This window comes from Corylus avellana, chromosome ca5 (genome assembly GCF_901000735.1).
Source record: "Corylus avellana chromosome ca5, CavTom2PMs-1.0".
Classification (NCBI taxonomy): domain Eukaryota; kingdom Viridiplantae; phylum Streptophyta; class Magnoliopsida; order Fagales; family Betulaceae; genus Corylus; species Corylus avellana.
In genome coordinates this window covers 13,141,686-13,166,928 of record NC_081545.1, presented here as the reverse complement: position 1 = coordinate 13,166,928, position 25,243 = coordinate 13,141,686, and the positions used below count along the sequence as shown (strand labels likewise).

The window sequence follows — 25,243 nt, the reverse complement described above, 5'->3', positions numbered from 1 at the left end:
CAATAAGACAAAAATGCCCCTATAGATTTCTCAATAAGACAAAAATATCTCTATAAATTTAAAAAAAAAAAAAAAAAATTGATTTTTTTTAAAAACGAAAATTTTAATTTAAAAATAATATTTAACTATTTTTTAATTTAGTTTTAAAAAACAAAAAATTTCATTTTATTAAGCGAAAATTTTATTTTTTTAAACATAAATTTTTATTTAAATAAAATTATAGAACAAGAATAAAATAAAATAAAAAAACGAAAATTTTCAATATTTATAAAAATAAAAAAATCAAAATCAAAATTTTTAAAATTTTTTTCTTATAAAATTGATTTTAAAAAAAAAAATTGGCCAAGTTTGGATTTTTTTTTGTTAGTTTTAGATTTTTTCTAAAAGTTTTAGTATTTTTGTTTATATTTTACTATAGGTAATTTCGTCATTGGGGGGAACATTGACAATTTTTTGTAGTTTGGGGGGGACATTGTCACAATTGAAAGTTTAGGGAGGACATTGTCAATTGAGTGGTAGTTTAAGGGGGTTATGTGGACTTTCTCCTACAATTTTTTAATTTTTATTTATTTATTTATTTAGAGTTTTTTTTAAAAAAATTTCTCTTGTAATATGTTTTTATTATTATAATATTAACTAAAAATTTCCGTTTAATAAATTTTTATGATAAAGATCATTAAGTTGATATTTATCTTATAATTAATTATAAAATAATACAAAATTCAAAAAGAATATAAAATCAATATAACTAAGGCACTAAGATAATGTAAAAAGCTTACAGTTCAATTGAGTATTCGATTGAACCTTTAATTGTATCCAGTTTCATCTATCAATTGATTATATCACAATCAATCAAACTAATTCATTAAGATCGATCGGATGTTTGATCGAATATTTAATCATATCACGATCAATCGAACTAATTCATTAAGAGTGATCGGATGCTTAATCGATCATTTGATCATATCACGATCAATATAATTAATTTAGTAGGATCGATCGGATGTTTAATCGATAATTTGATCCTATCATGATCAATTGAATTAATTCAGTAGGATCGATCGGACATTTGATTCTATCTCGATCAATCGAACTAATTCATTATGATCAATCAGATGTTTGACCGAACATTGATCCTATCACGATCAATCGAACTAATTCATTATGATCGATCGTTTGATCCTATCACGATCAATTGAACTAATTCATTATGATCGATCGGAGGATTCGATCAAATGTTTGATCCTATCACGATCAATCGAACTAATTCATTAGGATCAATCGGATGTTCGATCAATCATTTGTTCTTATCACGATCAATCGAACTAATTCACTAGGATCGATTGGATGCTTGATCAAACATTTGATCCCATCACGATCAATCGAACTAATTCATAGGATCGATGTTTGATTGATCATTTGATCATATCACGATCAATTGAACTAATTCACCTGGATCGATCGGATGTTTGATCAATCATTTGATCCTATCACGATCAATCGAATTAATTCACCAAGATCGGTCAATTGTTCGATCAAACGTTTAAATAAGAATAAGAAATAGAAAACTTCAATAATAATTAATAGGAGAATTTGTTTTCTTTAAAAGAAAAAAAATAAATATTGATTTTTTATATAAAATAAGAATAGAAAAATAGAAAAATAGAAAAAATTCACCAATAATTAATATAAAAGAAATAATGACATATTATCGGAGGATTCGAGGTGAATTTTTGGTAAATAATTTTTTCTATTATATATGTAGGATCAATAGCATCGCCCCAATATTTATAATTTTTTTTTTTTTTTGTGGTGTCAATAGCGGCCATCCCTATAGTCGCCGCTATTGAGGAATCATTAGCGGCCACTAAAAATGTCGCCGCTAATGACCCCTTAATAGCAGCAACTTTTGGGTCGCCGCTAATTAATTCAAATTACTTTTTCCCGTGTCAATAGCGGCCACCAAATAGTCGCCGCTATTGAGGGGTCATTAGCGGCCACTTTTTTAGTCGCCGCTACTGACCCATTAATAGCGGCAACTTTTGGGTCGCCGCTAATTAATTGAAATTACTTTTTCCCGTGTCAATAGCGGCCACCCAATAGTCGCCGCTATTGAGGCGTCATTAGCGGCCACTTTTTTAGTCGCCGCTACTGACCCATTAATAGCGGCGACTTTTGGGTCGCCGCTAATTAATTGAAATTATTTTTTCCCGTGTCAATAGCGGCCACCCAACAGTCGCCGCTATTGAGGGGTCATTAGCGGCCACTTTTTTAGTCGCCGCTACTGACCCATTAATAGCGGCAACTTTTGGGTCGCCGCTAATTAATTGAAATTACTTTTTCCCGTGTCAATAACGGCCATTCCTATAGTCGCCGCTATTGAGGAGTCATTAGCGGCCACTAATAACGTTGCCGCTAATGACCCATTAATAGCGGCAACTTTTGGGTCGCCGCTAATTAATTGAAATTACTTTTTCCCGTGTCAATAGCGGCCATTCCTATAGTCGCCGCTATTGAGGAGTCATTAGCGGCCACTAAAAACGTCGCCGCTAATGACCCATTAATAGCGGCAACGTTTGGGTCGCCGCTAATTTATTGAAATTACTTTTTCCCGTGTCAATAGCAGCAACTTTTTTAGTTGCCGCTACTGACCCATTAATAGCGGCGACTGTTCAGGGTCGCCGTTGTTGACTCTCATCAGCAGCGACCCTAACGTCGCCGCTGTTTGGTGTATTATTAGCGGCGATAAGGGTGGCCGCTATTGTTGTTTAATAGTGGCGACCCCGCAGAGTCGCCGCTAATGATGCTTAATAGCGGCGACTTATAGTCGCCGCTATTGTTGTTGCTGCTAAATAAATTTTTTTTTGGTTTTTAGTGTCGACTATTAGCGGCGACCCACATGTCGCCGCTATTAATGGATCATTAGCGGCAACTAAAAAAAGTCGCCGGTAATGACCCCTCAATAGCGGCGACTTTTGGGTCGCCGCTATTTGTTTGGTCGCTAAAGACCATATTGCTTGTAGTGATATATATATGTTCTAAAGAGAGTCTGTTTTCTAGCAACATAGTTTGTTTTGAGCGCCCATATATGTCGAACCTCTTGAACAGCTTCCAATTAATGATTTAGAGTTCACCCGAATCCATCTCAGACGCTTACAAAGGAGGCAAAGCCCCCGCTCACTCTGCCAATCAAGGGCTAAACCCGATTCCAATGTCGGACTGTTTGCCAAACGAGGTTATCGTCGACATCCTCTCACGGTTGCCGGTGAAGTTGCTCATCAGATTCAGTTGCGTTTCAAAGGCATGGTGCTCTCTAATATCCACCTCTGAATTCATTTCCACCCACCTCAATCGCTCTCCTTCCAACCCCCAACACCCACCCTGCCTTTTAGTTAGCCATAGCGAACAAGAATTTTATACCCCAGTCACACACACCTTCCTTGTGTATCGTGATCAAGATGATGTAGAATAGAATGATGATTTCTTTGCAAACCCATCATATCACATAGAATTGCGTGATCCATCTAACCATAGATATTCCTTGGACTTAGTTGGTTCATCTAATGGCCTACTTTGTCTTGTCAATATGGCTTTCATTAAGGGAAGGTTCTGTGTTCTCTAGAACCCTTTTATTCAAAAAGCCATATCCTTTCCGAAGCCTAATCACCATTTTTTTTTTCATGATAGGATCGACCAATATGTTGGCTTTGGGTATGATCCCATGACCGATGATTACAAATTGGTGAGACTTGTGTATCACCCACACACTTATCATTCACTTGTGGATCACATTCATCGACACACTTATCATTCAAATCTAAATGTTCCACCTCTGGTTGAGATTTATATGCTTCTTACCAGCATATGGCACTCTATTACAACTCCCGATCCTCCCTACATCATAGCTCGTCGGTCCTCATTGGTTTTTGTGAATGGAGCAATCCACTGGATCGCACACATTCTACATGATCTACAATTTCGCAATGTTATCATGTTGTTTAATATGAAGGATGAGGCCTTTGGTGAAGTGGCTTTGCCTCAGAGTTTACAAGAACCAGACGACTTGCACTTCAGTTTGGCGCTACTTGATGGGTTGCTTGCGCTTGTCTCTTGTGAACATCACCTCCATGGCTATGCGTGTCTAACTGTGTGGGTGATGAAAGAGTATGGAGTGGTGAAATCTTGGACTCATCTGTTTGATGTTGAAAGTTGGGAGCTAACGTGCATCTTTGACAAGGTGATAGTCTTTACAAAGAGTGGTGAAGTTCTAGTGGACAATGGCATTTCTTTAGGACCAAGTAGCCAAGGTTATGTGGATCTTCACAATTGTTACCCAAGGGAGAATTTTTTTGGGATTTTTTTGGATACTTATGTGGAGAGCCTTGTTCTACTCAATATAACAAACCAAGTTCCGAGGCGACATGGGTGTTCGTCTAGTGGTAGTTAGGGCACAAAGAAATGCAATTACTTGATGCTAGTTTCACATTGTACTTGTTACTATAAGTTCCCCATTCCTATCACTATGATTAGAAAGCATGCCTTATAATGAATATCTCAAATAATGGTACCGATGCTCCATTAAAATCTTGTGTGTCTATCCTCTAACCAAAAAGAAGTTCCACTAGAGGAGTAACATGTACTATAATGTTGTTCTACTTCCAACTGATGGTTGATAGGGATTATTGTTTGTTTATTTGCGTGTAGGTAAAGTTGGACGGAAAAATGAAATAGCTAATGGGGGTAGAGTTAGGTTTTTTGTTTCGTCGTTTGGGGGATTGATAAGTGCTAAAATATATGTATTTTAGTCCCTTAATTTATATTTGTTAATTCCTTAGTTTTGTTAGTTTGTGCAATTTTATTTCCGTTTTGCATTTTCTTTGTTTTATAGGTTTTTGGAAGAAAAGGAAGCACTTCTAGAAAGTTTGAGCATAAGACACAAAATTGGGAAAAGCTAGAGGTTCTGACAGTGCGATCGATCGCACTAGACCAGCAATCGAGCACCCAAAGCCAAGGAATGAGTGCAAGGCGTGCACTCGCAAGCAAAAGAAGAAACTCAAGCGCAATGTGCTCGAGCGCATCACATAGACAATCGATCGTTGACCTACGATCGAGCGCACACGGGCCGCGATCGAGCACACCCATGCGTGAAGAACAAGTCAGTTGCGGCCATAATTCATTTTCCTTCCATATTAGGGTTTTCCAAGTCCCACTTGTAATAGGACTAAGCCCTACGAATTTTCTAGGTTTACTAGGGGTTCTAAGATTTCTCTAGGCCTATAAGTAGACCCTTAAGCCTCTAGAATAGATACACAATTTCAAGGAGAAGATTTAGAGGCTCTTTAAGCTCAAGTTTTCGGGTTTATTATTTTCCTTTCTATTTTATTTAATGAAGATGTTTAACATCAAACTCATGTGTAACTAAACTCCTTAGTGGGGCTAGATTGAAGCACTAATTATGTTTCTTTAATATATCAATATTGGCGCATTTGTGATAATCATATTGTGATGCTTGACTTGATTAATTCCTGTTTTATCGAATTCCTCATATGTGTGTGATTGGCCATTATATGCATATAGTATGGATTAGTTATTTAAGTCAATTTGGATGATCGAGTCCTAGGCTTAATAGAGTAACAAAAGAATCTCCTCACGGGTTCTTGGTTTAATCAACATGGAAACCGGGAGTAAACACCCATGCCCTGGGTTTCATGTGTTTGTCGATTTCCACAGATTTATGCTTTCTTAAAGAATAACTTAATAGACACTCATGCCAAATTTGTTAAGAAAGAAAAGAATTAGAGTAGACACCCATACCTAATTCATTGCTTAGGAAAATCAATAGTTTAAGGAGTAGACACCTTACCCTTAGGTTAACAAACTTTAAGTATTCATAATATGATTAGAGTTTTGGCATATTGTCATGTTATTGAGCATGATTATTGGTGGATATCAAAGCCCTACCTTTATCTTTATTAACTCAAAAATCAACCTCTGTTTTGTTTTAATTACAAAATTAATTTTAAACTTAATTCTTCGTGGGAATGATTTCGTACTTGCACCCTATACTACTGCTTTGTTCTTGTGCACTTGTGAGTTAAAACGTATATTTATTCGCCTATTAATTTAAGTGGATATTTGAATAACAAGTTTTTGGCGCCGTTGTCGGGAATTGCGTTAAATTCTTTATTTGATTTGATTTGATTTGATTTTGTTTTTTCGGAGATAGTTATGTGGGTGATAAGTTTGATTAAAAGAATTTAACTCTACCACGATTCATTAAGTTCTTACTTATTTATCCTAGGTGCGGTTAAAACCTACGGGTACCACATCGATGCATGCTTTAAATCTCCTATTTTAATGTTTGTAACATGTGGGAGATTGTTGTAATATGTACATGTTACAAACAATTGTTTTTCTTTTCTTTCCTTTTAAACCCTTTTATTATTTATCCAGCAAGTGGTTTTCTAGAAATAATTTTGTGACCGTTTGGTCATTAAAGAGCATTTAATTTTTCATACGTTTTTTATCATGAGTCATTAAACCTATTGATTTTTTTTTGACTTTTGTCCCATCTCAAAAGGAAAAATGTTTCTTTCCCATTATTCTTTTAGAAAAACAAACATCTATTTCATTGGAATCAAATCAAAGATTGCAGAGCAAAACGCTCTGCATCAATAGTTTCCCGAATACAATCCGGTGGGTCATATAGCCACACCATATTCATAGTACTAGTTATAGCCAAACGAGCCAATGCATGAGCAGCGGTATTCACCCCTCTACGAACAAAGCCCATTTTCCAACAGGGAATACTTCTCAACGTGAAACTAACGTCCGCAAAAAGGTGCCCCCTACTGCTCTCATTCGGTTCCAAGGAATTCACCCCTTCAACCATGATCTAGGCGTCTCCCTCCATGTGAATTTTCGTGAAGCCCATTTGGACACACAACTAAGCACCCATAATAGTAGCCATTGCCTCAACTGTTGTGGGATCCAAATAACCCAGCCGAGTCATACTCTTCGCAGCACACATATACCCCAGATGGTTTCGGATAATAGCTCCAAAACCCATAAGCCCATTTTCCTTATCCACTCATGTGTCCCAGTTCACCTTGTACCATCCGACTGGTGGAGCTTGCCACTTACCCGAGCCACTGGCACACCTAGAAACACTGTCATGAATGGGTCTATGGATTGCTGAGTGAGACTCCTAGGCAGCCATTTGTGCCTGCTTTATAATATTATTAGGTAAGAAAAAACCACCGTGGAGAACCTCATTCCTCCGTAGCCATATACATCAAGCAATACTAACGAATTGTTAGAACTCTGTTTGATCACACTTCTGCAGCATCCCTTCAGCAACTTAGAAGAAGTCGGGTCTAGAAAAACTACACTTCTAAAATTTTATACTCACGGCCCCCCATACATCTCTAGCCGAAGGGCATTGCCATAGAATGTGGAATGCCATTTCAGCTTCAACTTCACAAAAAGGGCAGCTCGAGTTTACAATAACCTTCCGACGGACTAAATTTTCTCTAGTAGGGAGGATATCATGACACGCCCGCCAAAAGAAGTGCTTCTCCACATTTGAAATATTAAGTTGCCAAAGAGTTTTCCATATGATACTATACCTTTTCCGAGAAGAGCCCTCTGCCAAACTCATTACATCACGTTCTTTTTGCATGTGATAGGCGCTTTTCACCGAGAAAATCCCGTTTGCCGTGCCTCGCCAAATGAGACGATCCTCTTGATTCTTTTGACTGATTGTGATGGATTGTATAATATCTATTTCCTCCTTGGAATAAATCTGTGTCAACAACGGAAACTTCCACCATTTCGTTTCCTAATCAAGAAGGAGACTAACCGTGGTTGTGGGATCAAGCATTGTAGGGGGTGAGATCACTTTATACGTTGAAGGAGAAGGGAACCACCTATCCTCCCAAATGCGAACAGTCCTCTCGTTCCCTACCCTCCAAATCAAACCTTCCCGGACTATATCAATGGCGCCTTGCAAACTCCTCCATGCAAAGGATGGCTTTTTTTTCCCAAAATTGCATCAAGAACTGTAGTCCTTGGGAAGTATTTTGCTTTCATTATTCTTCCAAGTAAGCTTTCCCCGTGTCTTCCAAAGTCGCCAAACCTATTCCACTAAAAGAGATTTGTTGAAACAAGAAAAATCCCGAAGTCCCATCCCTCCATGAGCCTTAGCCACCCCCATCTTTTCCCAACGCATCCAATGGATCTTTTTCTCATTTTCCTTGTGACCCCAAAAGAACTTCATCATCAAAGAGTTAATCTCTGAACACAAAGTTTTTGGGAGCATGAAAATACTCATGCAATAAATCGTTATCGCTTGTATGACCGCCTTCAAGACAATTTCTTTCCCCGCTTGTGACAAGAATTTTAGCTTCCAATCTTAGAAACGTTTCCATACTCGCTCAGTAATGCTCTTAAAATCCACCCTCCGTGACCTACCCACAAGAGCTGGCAAACCCAAGTACGTGTCATACCGGTGAATTGTTGGAATTCCCGCATTCCTTTGGACGAGCTCCTTGTCGGCACTTGGGGTATTTTTACTAAAAAAGATAGCCTTCTTCTTGTTATTCATTTTCTGCCTGGATGCCATTTCATATTGCTACAAAATTGTCGACATATGATTCCATTGGGCTAGATTTGATCTGCAAAAGAGAAGACTGTCATTGGCAAAAAAAAGATGGCTTATTGTTGGCCCCCTTTTGGAGGTGGGCACTATTGTCATCAATCCCACCCTACTAGCCTGGGTCAACATAGAGCTCAGAGATTCTACACAAAGAAGAAAAAGGTAAGGTGAAATTGGATCGCCTTGTCGAATACCCCTGGATAGGGTGCTGGAACAACAAGGAACTCCATTCACAAGGATAGAATAATTAGCCGACTTCATGCACATCATAATCAAAGAGATCCACCGCCCATCAAAACCTATACGATTTATCACCGCCTCAAGTAACCTCCACTCCACTTTATCATAAGTTTTGCTCATATCGAGGTTCACCATCGTAAAACCCTTTTTACCCCCAGCTTCGTATATATAGTGTGTAACATTTCATAGGCAGCTAGTACATTGCCTGTGATTTGATGCCCTGGAATAAAAGCACTCTAAGACGAGCCAATAATAGAGGGCAAAATTTTTTTCAGCCGGTTCGTAAGAACCTTTGACAACAGCTTATACAAAACTTTGCACAAATTTATTAGCCGAAAATCTATGACATTCGTGGGATCTTTTATCTTTGGAATTAGAGCAACATGAGTGAGATTAAGATCATAGGGCAGCACACCTGAATTGAGAATATCGAGTATAACACCACATACCTCATCTCCTAAAATCTACCAATTTTTTTGGAAGAAAAACGCATTCAGCCCATCCAGCCTTGGGGCTTTCAATGGAGCCATTTGGAAGAGAGCTGCATGTATTTCTTCTTCCAAAAAAGGCCTCATAAGCTCCCTGTTCATCCCTTCCGTAACCCGACATTCTATTGGTTGGAGGCACGGTTCCACATCTCCATCCGAGCCCGTAGTGAACAGGTTTGTGAAGTAATCAACAAAAGCTGTCTCAATATCATCAGGTGTGCTCCATGTCTGTCCCCTCTCATCCGTGATCGCCCCAACATGGCTGCTTCTCCGTTTTGAGTTAGCACAAGCATGATAGAATTTTGTGTTCTTATCCCCATACTTGAGCCACTCCTCCTTTGCCCTTTGACGCCACCACAATTCCTCCTTATCCAAAAGCCCTTGTAATTCAATCTGAACTTTTTTTGCTTCCCCAATAGCCTCCAAATCCTCTTTGTTTTGCAACAAGAGAAGACGATCTTGCAGTTTGGAAATCATCACCTGTGGATTACCTTGCGTTTTCCTCTTCCAGTGGAATAGTTCACGTTTGCAAGTAGTCAACTTTGATTCCAAACGGTCCCACTTGCTTCCATTTTGCTTTGTTTGTCCCCACACTTTGTTAATCACCTCCTAACAGCCATCATCCGAGGCCCAACTGGCTTCATAACGAAACCATGGCCCTCGTCTAGCTGCTGCATGTGTCTTGCTCATATTTAAAAAAATGGGAGCATGATCAGAGCTTATAGCTGAAGACACGGCTATCTCAGCTTCCGGATAATATTCTCGCCAAACATGGTTGGCAAATCCCCTATCAAGTCTTTCCCTAACAAGAGATGTACCTTCTTGACAATTGGAGCAGGTATATTTAGGCCCAATATAGACTAAATCAGCCAAATCACAAACCTCTAGAGTTTGTCGAAAAGCCTACATGAGAGAGTTTTGTCACACATTTCCCCCCCATTTTTCCAAAAAAGTTGTAATTTCGTTAGAATCGTAAATGCACAACCAGGGATTAGGGGCTAAACCAGCCAACACTTTCATTAAATCCCAGGCCTCTTGACGTTTGTTTGCATCCGGATGGCCATAAAACCCGGTGAACTTCCAAACCAAGTCCAAATTCCAATCGTGGACAACGGCATTTATGTGCCGATGGCTGAAATTTTGAAGCTCCACTTTACACTCCTCTTCCCAAATTAAAGCCAAACCTCCACTCTTGCCCACACAGTCTACCACAAACATGTTATTAAATCCCAACTTAATCCGAATCGTCTTCATTTTATTTTTACGTAACTTGGTTTCCATAAGGAAAACCAAATTGGACTTCTTTTCTTTCACCAACCGGCAAAGGTCTTGAATTGTCCGAAGGTTCCCAAGCCCTCAGCAGTTTCAACTGAGAATCATTATTGTGGTCGGCAGGTCTATTCACCAGCCTCTGCCATCCCCAAACCATCTTGAGTTGTACTTTCCCCACTTAAATGTTGATCTAACAAAATTGGACCCGTCACCTTCTCCTCACCCTCGATGCCTCTCTTCTTCCGGCTACCATTAGACGTTAGATGGACCCCATGCTGTCTAATCGTTTTTTCAACAGCTGTTAGGATTGGGCCCGTATAAGAGCAAAACCTATTGATTTTTCTTTTACCGTTTATGACCGTTGGTTATTAACATGTTTTATGGCCTTTTGATTCTTCTATTGCTATGAATATTGGGTCATTACTTTTGTTTTGTTATTTATGACATTTAGGAGAATCAACAACCCAACACGGTTTATATATATATATTAACTCCTTTGAGTTTTGGTTGAAAATGCTTTTGTTATTTTTACCACATTATGTTTTCGTGTAGTTTGCGAGTTATTTTTCACTCCCCACTAGCAATTATTTTTGGTGTTGTATTTCATCATCTATTTTGAGGAAAAGGGTTGTTCTACTAGTTTTCATTATTGGAAGTATGTCATTAACGAAGATAAACGTTATAGTATAATCCTGGGAGGTTGCGTTTTAAGAGATCCAATCGCACCGAGTTACATATTCCGGGAGGCACGAATCAACTTTTAAAGACAACGCTCTTACGTAATTCTATAGCATTGTGAGATCTTTCCATACTCTATTTTTCATCTCTTGTATTTTATTTATTTTATTGTTAATATTCAGATTGTAATTATTTATATCAATGAGAATTTGTGCACCATCCAAAATTATTTCCAACAAAAATGTACATTTATTCGCCTATTAATTTATGTGGATATTTGTACAACAGGGATCGGATAAAAGTGAGACTGATTTTGTTGCAGAACCAAGGAGGTTTAGTCTGATTTTTCAGAGTGTTTTATAGTTGTTTTTGTTGAATAATAAACTTAATTTTAACATTTAGTTGAGTCTTTTCATTTCATATTCTTATATGTTACTAAGTGTCTTTTCATTTCATTTTCTCATATGTTACTAAGTGAGTTGAAGAGATTGTGTCTTTTAGTTTTTCAAAAGTTATTTTATATAGGAGTTACATGAGAGTTATATGAGATGTAAATAAATGAAGTTATTGTGAAGAAGTTAGAAGGGTCATTTGTATCCTATAAATACTCATGTAAGCAAGTTATTTTATTAAATTCAATAAAGTTGAATATTCCTCTTCCTATTTTGTGTTATCTCTTAGTGAGTGTTATTTCCAATTTTCAACAAAGTGGTATCAAAGCCAGGTTATTGATCCTAGAGAAATGGCCAACTCAACCTTCCCATTTCAATTCCCTCACCTTTCCAAAGACAATTTTGATAATTGGTGCATTCGCATGCAGGCGTTGCTTGGATCGCAAGATGCTTGGGAGATTGTAGAAAAAGGCTACGATGAGCCTAGTGATGAAGCTTCTTTGAGTCCTAATCAAAGAGAGTCTTTTCAAAGACTTCGAAAGAAGGATCAGCAAGCTCTCACTCTTATTCATCAATGTTTGGATGAAGTAATGTTCGAGAATGTGGCAAATGCAGCAACCTCCAAGCAAGCATGGGAGATTCTTCTAAACTCCTATCAAGGAGTTGATAAAGTGAAGAAAGTTCGCATTCAAACATTAAGAGGCGAATTTGAAGTTTTGCGAATGAAAGAATCCGAGTCGATTGCGGATTATTTTTCGAGGGTGTTGGCCATAGTAAACCAAATGAAGAGATATGGAGAAAAATTGGAAGATGTTCGAGTCATGGAGAAGATCCTCTGTTCCTTGCAACAAAAAATTGACTATATTGTTGTAGCTATTGAAGAGTCAAAAGATTTAGAAGCCATGAGTATTGATCAACTTATGGGATCTCTTCAAGCCCATGAAGAGAGGCTCAACAAGAAGAAGGAAGAGCCATTGGAGCAAGTTCTAGCTACAAAACTCTTTTTCAAAGAGAATGAAGAAGAGCAAGAAAGGAGTCAAAGAGGACAAGGACGAGGATGTGGTCGTGGTTGTGGCCATGGTAGAGGAAGAGGAAGAGGCCGATGTAATTGGAACAATTACGAAGAAAGAGGTCAAGCATCAAGAGGACGAGGACGAGAAAATAATTGGAAGCAATATGGAAGAAGGTATGATAAATCTCAAGTTAAATGTTATAATTGCCAAAAATATGGTCATTATGCTTAGGAGTGTAGAAGTGATGCTAACAATGTTGAAAAGGAAGCCAATTATGTTGAAAACGAGGAAGCGGAGCCCACTTTGTTGCTTGCTTATAAAGGAGAAGAAAGAGGAGAGAAGAACTCGTGGTATCTTGACAACGCGGCAAGCAACCATATATGTGGAGGCAAAAACAAGTTTGTCGAGCTTGATGAATCGGTGAGCGGGAATGTTACTTTTGGAGACTTGTCAAAAGTTCCAATAAAAGGGAAATGTACAATCTCAATTCGCTTGAAAAATGGACAACAATTTATTACAAATGTTTATTTTGTTCCATGTGTGAAAAGTAAAATTTTGAGCTTGGGACAACTCTTGGAAAAAGACTCCGATGACAAGCAATAGAATGTTTTTATTAAATATTTAAATGGATGTGGCTAAATGTCTCAAGACTTGCTTGAAAGATTCATCTTGGCTTTGGCATTTGAGATTTGGGCATGAAAATTTTGGCGGATTAAAATTGTTGGCACAAAAGAGAATGGTGAATGGCTTGCCTTCTATCAATCAGCCGGACCGACTTTGCGAAGGATGTCTTGTCGGCAAACAATTCCGGAAAAGCTTTCCAAAAGAATCTACTACAAAAGCAAATGAGCCACTTCAACTTGTTCATGTGGATGTTTGCGGTCCAAATAAGCCATGTTCATTCGGTAAAAATCGTTACTTCCTTCTTTTCATTGATGATTTTAGTCAAAAGACTTGGGTCTATTTTTTAAAGGAAAAATCTCAAGTGTTTGAGGTTTTCAAAAAATTCAAAGCCTTTGTGGAAAAACAAAGTGGCTATTGTATTAAATCCTTGAGATCCAATAGAGGAGGTGAATTCACATCTAATGAATTTAAAGAATTTTGTGAAGAAAATGGAATTCGTCGCCCTTTAATGGTTCTGAGATTGTTTTGGGTAGAAGCTGTTGATTGTGCCGTATATCTATCAAATCGTTGTCCTACAAGAAGCCTATGGAACAAAACACCACAAGAAGCATGGAGCAGAAGAAAGCCAAGTGTTTCTCATTTGCGAGTTTTTGGAAGCATTGGATATACACATGTACCGGATCAAGAGAGGTCCAAGCTTGATGATAAAAACAAAAGGTACATTTTCATTGGCTATGACTCAAGTTCTAAAGGCTACAAGCTTTACAATCCAAATTCCAGAAAAGTTGTAATTAGTAGAGATGTGGAGTTTGATGAAGACTTTTGGGATTGGAGCATTCAAGAGAAAGAAAATATGATTTCTTTCCTTTTCTTGGAGAAGAAGAGTCAAAAAATGAAGAGCCCACTACACCTTCTCCATCTCCAACAAGTCTTAGTACACCGTTGTCGTCATCTTCAAGTGGAAGTTCTAGTGAAAAGCCACCACACATGAGAAGTCTTCAAGAACTCTATGAGGTAACAGAAAATTTAAATGATGATCTAAATCTATTTTGTCATTTTGCGGATTGTGAGCCAATAGGTTTTGAAGAAGTGGTAAAAGATAAAAAAATTGAGAAATGCCATGGATGAGGAAATCAAAGCAACTGAAAAAGAACACATGGGAGTTGGCGAATATTCCCAAAGAACAAAAACCCATTGGAGTGAAATGGGTGGTCAAGGCAAATAAGAATGAAGAAGGAGAAAGAGTGGATCCAACAATCTTCAAGAGTTTAGTTGGAAGTTTGAGATACTTGACAAGACCGGATATTCTCCTTGGAGTTGAGCTTATTAGTTGTTATATAGAGTCACCTACCTCATTTCAAGGTGGCTAAAAGAATTCTTCGTTATTTCAAGGAGGCTAAAAGAAATTAAGTTTGAAAGGGGGTGTTGAATAATAAACTTAATTTTAACATTTAGTTGAGTCTTTTCATTTCATATTCTCATATGTTACTAAGTGAGTTGAAGAGGTTGTGTCTTTTAGTTTTTCAAGAGTTATTTTACATAGGGGTTACATGGGAGTTATATGAGATGTAAATGAATGAAGTAATTGTGAAGAAGTTAGAATGGTCAATTGTATCCTATAAATACTCATGTAAGCAAGTTATTTTATTAAGTTGAATAAAGTTGAATATTCCTTTTCATATTTTGTGTTATTTCTTAGTGAGTGTTATTGCCAATTTTCAACAGTTTTGATACTTGAGAGTAATCTTAGATTCTTATTTCTGCAAGCTCATGCTTGCTGAATGCATTATGTGCATGCGCACATGCTTCTATAACTATAATAGTCTATTTTCTAACAGCCAGTAGATGTTGGGGCTAAATTCGCTGAACCATGCCCCTCGGATGTCTTTGTACTTTAGTAATACAGAGTATGAACTTAATGTTTGTTGATGTATTTTTTTTTTCTTAAATCATCTGATGTGGTGAAAAATGGTTTCATGAAGACTCTCCTTAAAAAAGAAAGATGGTTTCACAAATACTGTTGAAAATATTACAGTCATTAGTTCTCAGTCCTGACCCTTAATGATCTTTCTTCATAAATTTTGATTCTCAGGGTTCCCCATCTATACCTAAAAGACTTTCTATGGTCAATTAGAAAATGGAGTCTTTCGGTTTGTTTCTACTCTGCATTTTCCATAATTAGAAAGAAAGCATTAGAGTAATGTGCAAACCATCAGCAATGGCTGCAAATGGATGTTAGTGAGGAATGTGTTCTTTTATTGAGATTGATTTATTAATTATCTAAAAAAAAAAGTTAAGAATGTGAAACCATAGTTTCACAGGTCAACCATTTTATAAATGAAGATTTGACGCCATTGCTATTCTGCCGTTGTGCTACAAATTTCGTGTCTTTTTGCAAGAGGCTATATTGATGTTCACCATGGTAATCCTATTAAGACTACGAACATATTGTTAAGCAATTTGTTTGGGAAGTCAGATCATGGACAGAAGAAAATTTTGGCTTGACTAGGGAAAGTGTGATCTTTGTTACAATAGGAATCCGCCTGCAACTCTTCTTGTATAGCTTAGGAATGACAGTTTATATTTTTGTGGCTTTGTTTTAGGCGCTTAGGAATGGCAGTTTGATTTATTTTTTGGTTTTTTTTTGTTTTAGGAGCTGGTTGCTCTTTTAGTTCATTCTAGTAGCTGGTGTTTATCAGTTATTGTTGTAGTTTCTGCAGAAATGTAGTTTGGTATTTGTGGAGTTGCTGTTGTAGCAACTGTGGTCCAATTTTTACAAAATCTTATTCCATTCAAGTTACAAAATTTGGTTATTCATGAATTGTCACCAAACAATGAATAGACATTGTCATTTCATTCTAACTTTATTGTATTTTTGGTAATATTCATTCATATTCCTAAGTAATCATCCTTCCGATGTTACTACATGTAACCTACAATGAGTGGCGAGCCACATTATGGCCAGCAATGGCCATGGTCCCCACAACATGTTTAAAAAAAAAAAAAAAAATTGTAAAAAGATTTTGTATTAGTTAGAAGCAAAGCAGGGACGTGTTGGAAGAAAAAAAAACTAGGGCCCCCACACTAAAAGACTCACAGAAGTCCACACTAAAAAAAAAAACCCTATGCTCATTACGGTGCTATCGTGCAGGTAGAGACTGTTAGGGTTTTTTTCTTAATAAAAAATGCTATTGCAAAAAGAATAGGAGACGCATCAATTAACACTGATGTCGCAACTCAGTTGCTCAGCAACTTAGCAAATAGCAAGCAATAGTGAAAGCACTTATAAGAACTAGAATACCTTTGCCTGTTTAAATTCTATCTTATATAGTTTTTTTTTTTCATGTGTTTTTCTTTCTATTGATTTTTTCAAGTTTTGTTTGTTTTTAGTGGCACGGCACACTGTCCAACTTCTCTAGTTTTTTTAATATATAACTTTTTCTTTTATTGAATTTTGACTTCCATAATAGAAAAGAAAAAAATAAAAATAAAAAACAGAAAAATGAATTTGCAGCTTTAGATTGAATATATATATATTTTTTTAATAATATGAATAGGTCTTCACTTCTTCTATTTTTTGTATTATAAGATAATTTTTTAATTATTGTTGTTTCTTCAATTTTTTTTGCTTTAAAATTATTTTGAGTTACTAATGTGTTGCATCATAAATTAGCTAATTTCCTGTTTTGAATATATTCTTAAAAAAAAAAAAAAAAAAAAAATTTAAAAATTTAAATAAGGTTGGAGATCTAATTGTTTTTTTTTTTTTTTTTTAGAATTGGTAAACTTTTATTGAAATTAAATCGAGCCTTGCTCAGAGTATACAAGCTCTTGAATACATGAAGGAAAATTGTCAACCCAGAACATATTCTGATCTAGTGCTAATGCCAATTTGGCAAGACTGTGAGCAACTTTATTTCTGTCTCGAAGAATATGGCTAACCCTCCATTCCAAGCAATGCCCCAGTAGGTTTTTAGCATCTTGTATGAGCTGTCCGTAGTTGCCAAACCATTCGCCAACCAGTTTGAGAACATTTATGACTTCCAACGCATCTCCCTCTAAAATTACCTTGCTCAAACCCATCCTGCGTGTGACTTCAGCTGCATGCCACGCTGCTATGGCTTCGGCTGTCCCAGAATCTGTGAGCATAGTCCTTGAAGCACATATCGAAGCTATCAGAGTTCCATCAGAGTTACGTACAGCCACCCCGATTCCAACACGCTTGCGTCTTCCATCAATGGAAGCATCCCAATTAATTTTAGCAAAATCTTCCGGCGGCTTTTGCCAAATAGACACTACATGGCTGCACAGAAGTATGTGGGGCTTGCATCTTCCCGTCTCTGTCTGCTCAAAAACCAAGATTTGCTCCTGTGCCCTGTGAATAACTTCAGTTGGTGCAAGCAAAGGGCTCCCAAATACAAAAGCATTCCGCCGGAGCCATATTTGACGTGCCACAGTGACAAAAAACTGCAATTCCTCTGTGTTCAAATAACCCGACAATTGCTCGAAAACACCGGCAAATGTTGCTTCGCATATAGAACTCTTCTGTATTTTCCAGGAGCTTTCCAACCAGACATCCCTTACTGAGCCACAGGTCCAAAGAATGTGACCCAAAGTTTCAAATTCCAATTCACAGATGGGGCACAGTGGATCTTGAGTAATACTCCTTCTATTTAAATTCTCTCGGGTGGCCAGAACATTCCTACAAGCCTTCCACAGAAAAGATTTCACTACCGGTGGACCCCTAACCCCCCAAACTTTCCTCCAAAAATCAGTCAGTGAATTTGGTGCAGAGCTTTCTCCCTTACTTTCCCCCTTACTCCCATCTTCCAAAGACTTACAAATATAGTAAGCACTTCGGACAGTAAATATGCCATGCTTTGCTCCTAACCAGACCAGTTGATCCGGTAATCCACCAGGGCTAGGAGCTATGCTACAAATGCTGTCAACCTCCTCCTCAGAAAAAAGATCATGTAGCAAGGCAGAATTCCACCATCTAGTGTGAGGGTTGATAAGATCACAAACCTTCATCTCTCTGTATTGATGTAGCGCCCCAGAATTTTCAAAGTTATTTAAATAGATTATTTTGATGATGATGTTATTTTGATATTCATTTTAGCCAATGATTTTAATTCTTGGAAAATTTATGGTATTACAGAGAGCGGTAATTGGAGAATGGTAATTGGTGAAATAATAAGATAAGTAAATGGTAGGAAGAATAGTATTGGTAGGTAGAACAGTAAGGGAAGGTAGAATAGTTAATGGTAGGTATAATAGTATAGGTATAGTAAAGGGAGGGTAGAATTGTAGATGGACAAAGGTAGGTATAATAGTGTTGGTAGATGAAATAGTAAAATGATGGTAGAATTGTAAATTGATAAATGTAGGTATAATAGCGTTGGTAGATGGAATAGTAAAATGATGGTAGAATTGTAGATGGATAAATGTAGGTATAATAGTGTTGGTAGATGGAATAGTAAAATGAGGGTAGAATTGTAAATGGAAGGTAGAATAGTATTTGGTTTTTCCTATAAATAGAGCTCTTCCCCTTCACAAATTTCGCCACTCATCTCCCTTCTCTTTCACATATTCTTCCTTCTTCTATTTTCTACTCGGTCTTTCTTCTTTCTGAAAGTGTTTACACAAAACAGAGAGAGAAAGGGCGAGACAAAGCGTTGCAAGAAAGAAAGAATACGAGAGAGAACGGACTTGAAAAATTAGTTTCAAAAGATATACTAGTAGTGTTAGTCAGATTGGAGCAACTAGATCCTTCAGACCACTTTTTAGCTTCAGTCTAGAAGTAAGTAAATTCACTACCCCTTCTAAAATTACTTCATGTCATACTATTTATACATTATTGTATCAAACTGTAAATGATTATTTTATTTACCTATCATGGAGATATGTTGCATGCATGAAAGATTTCTAAAAGAATTATTTAGAAAGTTTATATTTCTTTAAACGCTTTCTAAGTACAACAAGTTTATATTTGGAAAAGTTTCCATTTTGAGAAAAGAAAGTTAAGAAATGATGATGATTATAAGAAAGAAGAATGATGATAAACCCTCCTACATGTTGCCCTAAGATGCATCAAAAGAAGAACAAAGAAAAGTACAAGAAATGAGTTAAATGTTTATGAAATGATGGCATATGTATGGAGGAGAGTATTTTTGGCCCCAAGATAAGGATGAGAGGAGTTCGGTACCGATACTCGGATGGAGGCGAAACCACTGAAGGAGGCTATGTAAGAAGGTGGTATTCCATCAATATGACCGTTGAGTGCACCAAGAAAGAGTTAGTTGACGGTCGGGCATGGCTGAGGCCACAGTTCAGTGCCATGGTCACAAGGACCCGCAACCCTCGTACACAGGGGTAACAGTGTACATGAGCCCTAATATGAGAAAATGATAATATAATTTCAACGATGATATACTATGATGATTTACAATGATGATTTATGATGATGATTTATAAAGATGATTTATGACGATAATTTATTACTAGATGTAATAGTACATATATGCTACAGGAGATGCAACCGTACATATATGTATTATTATGGCTGGATGTATATTTATTTGTAAAAACGATTTTCAAAACTGAGAACAAGGAGTAGAACTATTTATGGTTGTGAATTTTACTTGCTGGGCCCCTTTGGGCTCATTCAGTTTTATTTCTTGTTTTCAGGTAGAAAGGACGATGGAATAAGAGGCCAGAATGGGGGCGGAAATAATTATTAACTTTCAAAGTCTTTTCATATCAGTTATTGTAATAATATGATATTCCGCAACTAAAGTTTAATGTTTCCTAATTTCGCTTGTAATAAAATCTCTTGAAGAATGTTTTATACATTGATCGTATCCTTTAAAATCAAGTACTCTGATAGACCTTATAGATCTTTGTAAAAAAAAAAAAAAAGTTTTGTTGTAAAAGAAGAAAAGTGGCAAACTCAGCCTTAACGGGCTTGTGATGTTACAATTGAGGTCTAGGTGGAGTTTGTATCAAATAAGTAGAAGGAGATGGAAGCCAGCTGTCCCCCCATATTTTAATCGAATTTCCATTCCCCACTCTCCATATCAACCCTTGTTTAAGAATTTTCAAAGAATTCCAAATGCTCCTCCAAGCATAGGATGGCATATTCCCCAAAGATGAATTCAAGAGAGAGCCCCCCGAAAAATATTTTTCCTTAAAAATAGTTGCCACCAAAGAATTTGGATTTTTCAAAATTCTCCACCCTTGCTTTGCAAGCAAAGCTTGATTAAAGACCTTCAAATCATGAAATCCCATGCCACCCCTATTCTTGGGCAAACTCAATTTCTCCCAACTCAGCCAAGCTACCCGTGAAAGATTTTCCTTGTGCCCCTACCAAAACTTTGCCATCAAGGAATTAATCTTTTTGCAAAGAATCTTGAGGAGTTTGAAAACGCTCATTGTGTACATGGGTATTGCTTGAATCACCGACTTCAAAAGAACCTCCTTACCGACTTGGGATAAGAATCTCTCCTTCTACCCATTGAGTTTTTCCTTAACCCGACTTAGAATATTTTGGAAAAACCGGGTTCGGGATCTCCCAACAAGAGCCGGTAATCCCAAGTATCTCTCATAGCAGGGAATAGAATGCATGCCCGATGCCGCAAGAATTAGATCTCTATGATGCATCTGGGTATTTTTACTAAAGAAAATAGAGGTTTTGTCTCTATTTATCTTTTGCCCTGAAGCTCTTTCGTACACCTCCAACACCTCTTGAATTTTGTTCCACTCGGATAGCTTAGCCTTACAAAATAGTAGACTATCATCGGCAAATAGAAGGTGGTTAAGCTTAGAACCCCTCCTTGTAATGGGGAACCCCGAGAGCTCATTTGTGGATTCAGCCTTGTTAAGCAAAGTACTAAGACCTTCTGCACATAGTAGGAATAGATATGGTAACAAAGGATCACCCTGTCTGATACCCCTTGTTGGCACAATCTGACCATGTGGCGTACCATTGATAAGAATTAAGTATGAGATAGTTGTCACACACGTCATGATTAATTGAATCCACCGTTCCCCAAAACCCAGGTGCTTCATCATTTCTTCCAAAAACGGCCACTCAACTTTATCATAAGCCTTGTTCATGTCAAGTTTGAGTGCCATATAACCCTCCTTTCCCCCCAAACGGCCATTCATTGTATGAAGTGTTTCATATGCCACCAAAATGTTGTTAATAATTAACCTCCCTGGAATGAAGGCACTTTGGTTGGGTGAAATGATATGAGACAACACCCTTTTTAGCCGATTAACTAGAACTTTAGAGCTCAACTTGTAAATAACATTACATAGACTGATTGGTCTTAAATCAGTCACACATTTGGGGTTCTTTTTTTTTTCGGGATTAAAGCGACATATGTCTTGTTAATGGCAGAATCGAATATTCCAAAATTTAAGAAATTAAGCACTGAATTGCATACCTCATTCCTTACAATGGGCCATGTGCTTTGGAAAAAAGAAACTGCAAATTCATCAAGACCCGGAGATTTGAGTGGGTGCATTTGTCCCAAAGCCGTCTCCACTTCCACTGCTTGTCTCTACAATGGTTGCTCGTTAATTTTTATTTAAAATTATGTTTACATATTTTTTGTTGGGCCCCTACAATAATAATTATTTCGCTCTGCCACTTGATAATTGTATATATGTGGAAAAATTTACCCTACTAATACTTCTTTGTTTCCTAAAAAAAAAAAAAAAAAAAAAAAAAGGTAAGGGAAAGATAAAGATAAAAGATACTAAGGTTTGAGCCGTTTGCTGTGATTTTTTCGTACTTCGCTTACAAATAAGGGATATTTTATATATATATATAAATAAATGGTCATTTTTATACCGATGCTGTCCTTTTGCAAATTAGTGGTTATCATGTTGAATGATATATATATATATATATATATATATATATATATATATCATTCAACATGATAACCACTAATTTGCAAAAGGACAGCATCGGTATAAAATGACCATTTATTTATTCATTTTATTATTACTTTTTTTTAACAACTTGTACAGCAATAGGAGTTGTAGTTTTTCCTTAAACGACGGATTTGTTTTTGTTGTTTTAAAAAAGTCACTTATATTCATTAACATTCCTCTTTTCATTTCCTCTCTTCAGCTTTGTTTGTGAGTGCCGCACGATGTCAAAGTGGCTCCCGAACGAGGTTGTCGTCGGCATCCTCTCATGGCTGCCTGTGAAGTCGCTGGTGCGCCTTGGCATGTTTTTTGTTTTGTTTTCAAATTCATATTTTTTGATTTTGTAAACAGATTTGGCACAAATTCACAAACTCAAAATTTTGCCCAATGTTCTAAAAATCACACAACACATATGCATCGGTTTCTTAAAAAAGCCAAAACAAGAATGAAATTTGGCCCATCCAAACAACACATCTGCATCGGTTTCTTAAAAAATTCAAAACAAAAATGAAATTTGGCCCATCCAAACAAGGCCCAATTATTCCGACGTCATACACACCCTCCTTGTGTATTGCGATCAAGACAATGTAGAATAGAAGGGTGATTTGTTTTGTGATCCTTTGATTTCATATAACTTCTTTATGCCTGAATGAAACATTGCCGCCCTATTGCAATTGAAAATCATTTCGTGCATTTTTGCAAAGGCAGAAAAACTAATATCCAGGGTGTGCTTTGTCTATTTACTTTGCAGAATGTGTTGGTCAACCAACTTCAAAGGGAAAATATCCCATTAAAGCATACCACCATATTACCACAACTTCTTAAAGGGAAAATTACAGAACAAAATGTATTCTAGCCTTTTACAACTGAATACAAACTTCAACATTTTTTTTGCCCAATTTCATTAATTTGAACCCTTTTATAATGCAATACAGCCTAAAAAAGAGAAATCATTAACTTAACTTTATTTTTTAATAACAATTCTTCTCATTCATTCATTTCATAAGAAAGAGAGTACGTTACTCTAGCAAAACAATGTTCTAAATACAATGAGAAATTTCTTCTTACTAAACTTGATTTATGCTTTGTTTAGCAACTTTTTTTACTAGATCCCACATCAAGGGATATACAAGTTAAGAAAAGGTGACGGAATTAGACCCAATCATATTTAACTACATGAGGAACAACTTCATATCTAACTCTTTGAATATTACTGTCCTAATTAGTTTCTAACTGTAACATATTCCGGCAAATTACTTGTTTAAAGTAATGAGATCAAACTTGTGCCATTTTTTGTTCAATTTTATTAGAATAAAAATATATATGGAAAGGAAACACTTGATAATCAAAAAAATAAATTTCATGATGAAAGTGTCAAATATGAAGACAAGAAATAAAAGAAAATATAATAAAAGTAAAGGCATGGATGAGACAAAACTCTCCTTGCACCAATTTTTCATTCTGCAGGTTCAGAATCTCACGCGCTCTACTGTTTCTCTTCTTTGTTTTGTACAAGAGAGAGGAGATGGTGAGGATCGAAGGTGAGGAAAATGAAAAAGAGCATTTCTCTGGGTTGTTGACCCTTCCATGTTTCACCTGCTGCCTTTGACGCGATGGGCATTTTCTGCAGGGCTTGTCTTCTTTCTTCTCGCTGCCAAAAAAAGAAAGGAAGCCATTAAAGCCCAATAGTTGCCCTTTCATTTCCTCTCTTCCTAGTTTTAAAAGGTCACTCGCTTCACCAAACTTTACTTTTATCAACATTTTCTCTTTTCATTTCCTCTCTTCAGCTCTCTCTTCCATTGCCAGGCGATGTCGGACTGTCTCCCACAAGAGGTTGTCACCGACATCCTCTCACGACTGCCGGTGAAGTCGCTCATGAGATTCAGGTGCGTTTCAAAGGCATGGTGCTCTTTAATCTCCACCCCCAACTTCATCTCCACCCACCTCAATCGCTCTCTTTCAAACTTCCAACACAAGACCTGCCTTTTCGTCTGCCATTCCGACGAAAACTACGAAAACCTCCTACACACCCTCCTGCTGTATCCATCAGATCAAGAAATAGAACAAAAAAGGGATTTCTTTGCATGCCCATCTGATTCCATACAATTGCGTGATATACACCCGAGCCAAAGAAACAAGTATTTCTTTGACTTGGTTGGTTCATCTAACGGCCTACTTTGTCTTGCCCATAAAAGTTCAAGTTTATGTGTTCTCTGGAACCATCCATTCAAAAAGCCATATCCCTTACCCGGTCTAATCTTGGATTCGAAAGTTCGTTAAACCAATATGTTGGCTTTGGGTATGTGCCCACGACGGATGATTACAAATTTGTGAGGCTTGTGTGTCCAGACACTGATTATTCTTGTTTAAACAGAATCAAACATGTTCCACCTTGAAAGATTTCTTAGAGAAATAGAATTTGGCGGAATGATATCATCAGCCTTCTCATTTAGCTTAAATAATGAAAGAGTTACAATTACAATCAAACTTTAATCTTATCAAGATAAGAGTGATAAGATAACTATCTAAGAAAACTATTTACAATAGAAGACTTAATATACTAAAGAAATCTAATTAGAAATAATTACAAGAGAAGAGATATAATACAAATAGATGATGTTCTGTTTGTATTTACATATAGAAGAGAGGTTGAGAAGGAATAGAAGTCTTATGATGCTGGATCGCTATTGAGACTGCGATCGATCGCACTAGTACCTGCACTCGATCGCACTCGAGTGCTCTCGAATGATAAATCTCTCGGGTACTGCGATCAATCTTGCGCTCGATACTCTGAAGGCTGCGATCAATCGCAATGTGTTGCTAGAACTTCATCTGCTGTGATAACAGTAGGATCATCAGCTAGCTTAACATGCCCCCTCAAGCAAAAAGGGGATGGAATCACTTTGAGCTTGGATTTGAGAAAGAGAAAACGTGCTGAAG

The 25,243-nt window shown here is 37.0% G+C and overlaps 1 protein-coding gene across 1 annotated transcript; it reads left to right on the top strand.

Moving 5' to 3' along the window:
• The first annotated feature begins 3,721 nt into the window (after positions 1-3,721).
• On the top strand, positions 3,722-4,447 carry LOC132181807 (F-box protein CPR1-like). The gene has a single exon (XM_059595038.1). The coding sequence runs from the start codon at positions 3,722-3,724 to the stop codon at positions 4,445-4,447; it is 726 nt and encodes a 241-aa protein (XP_059451021.1).
• The last annotated feature ends 20,796 nt before the right edge of the window (positions 4,448-25,243 follow it).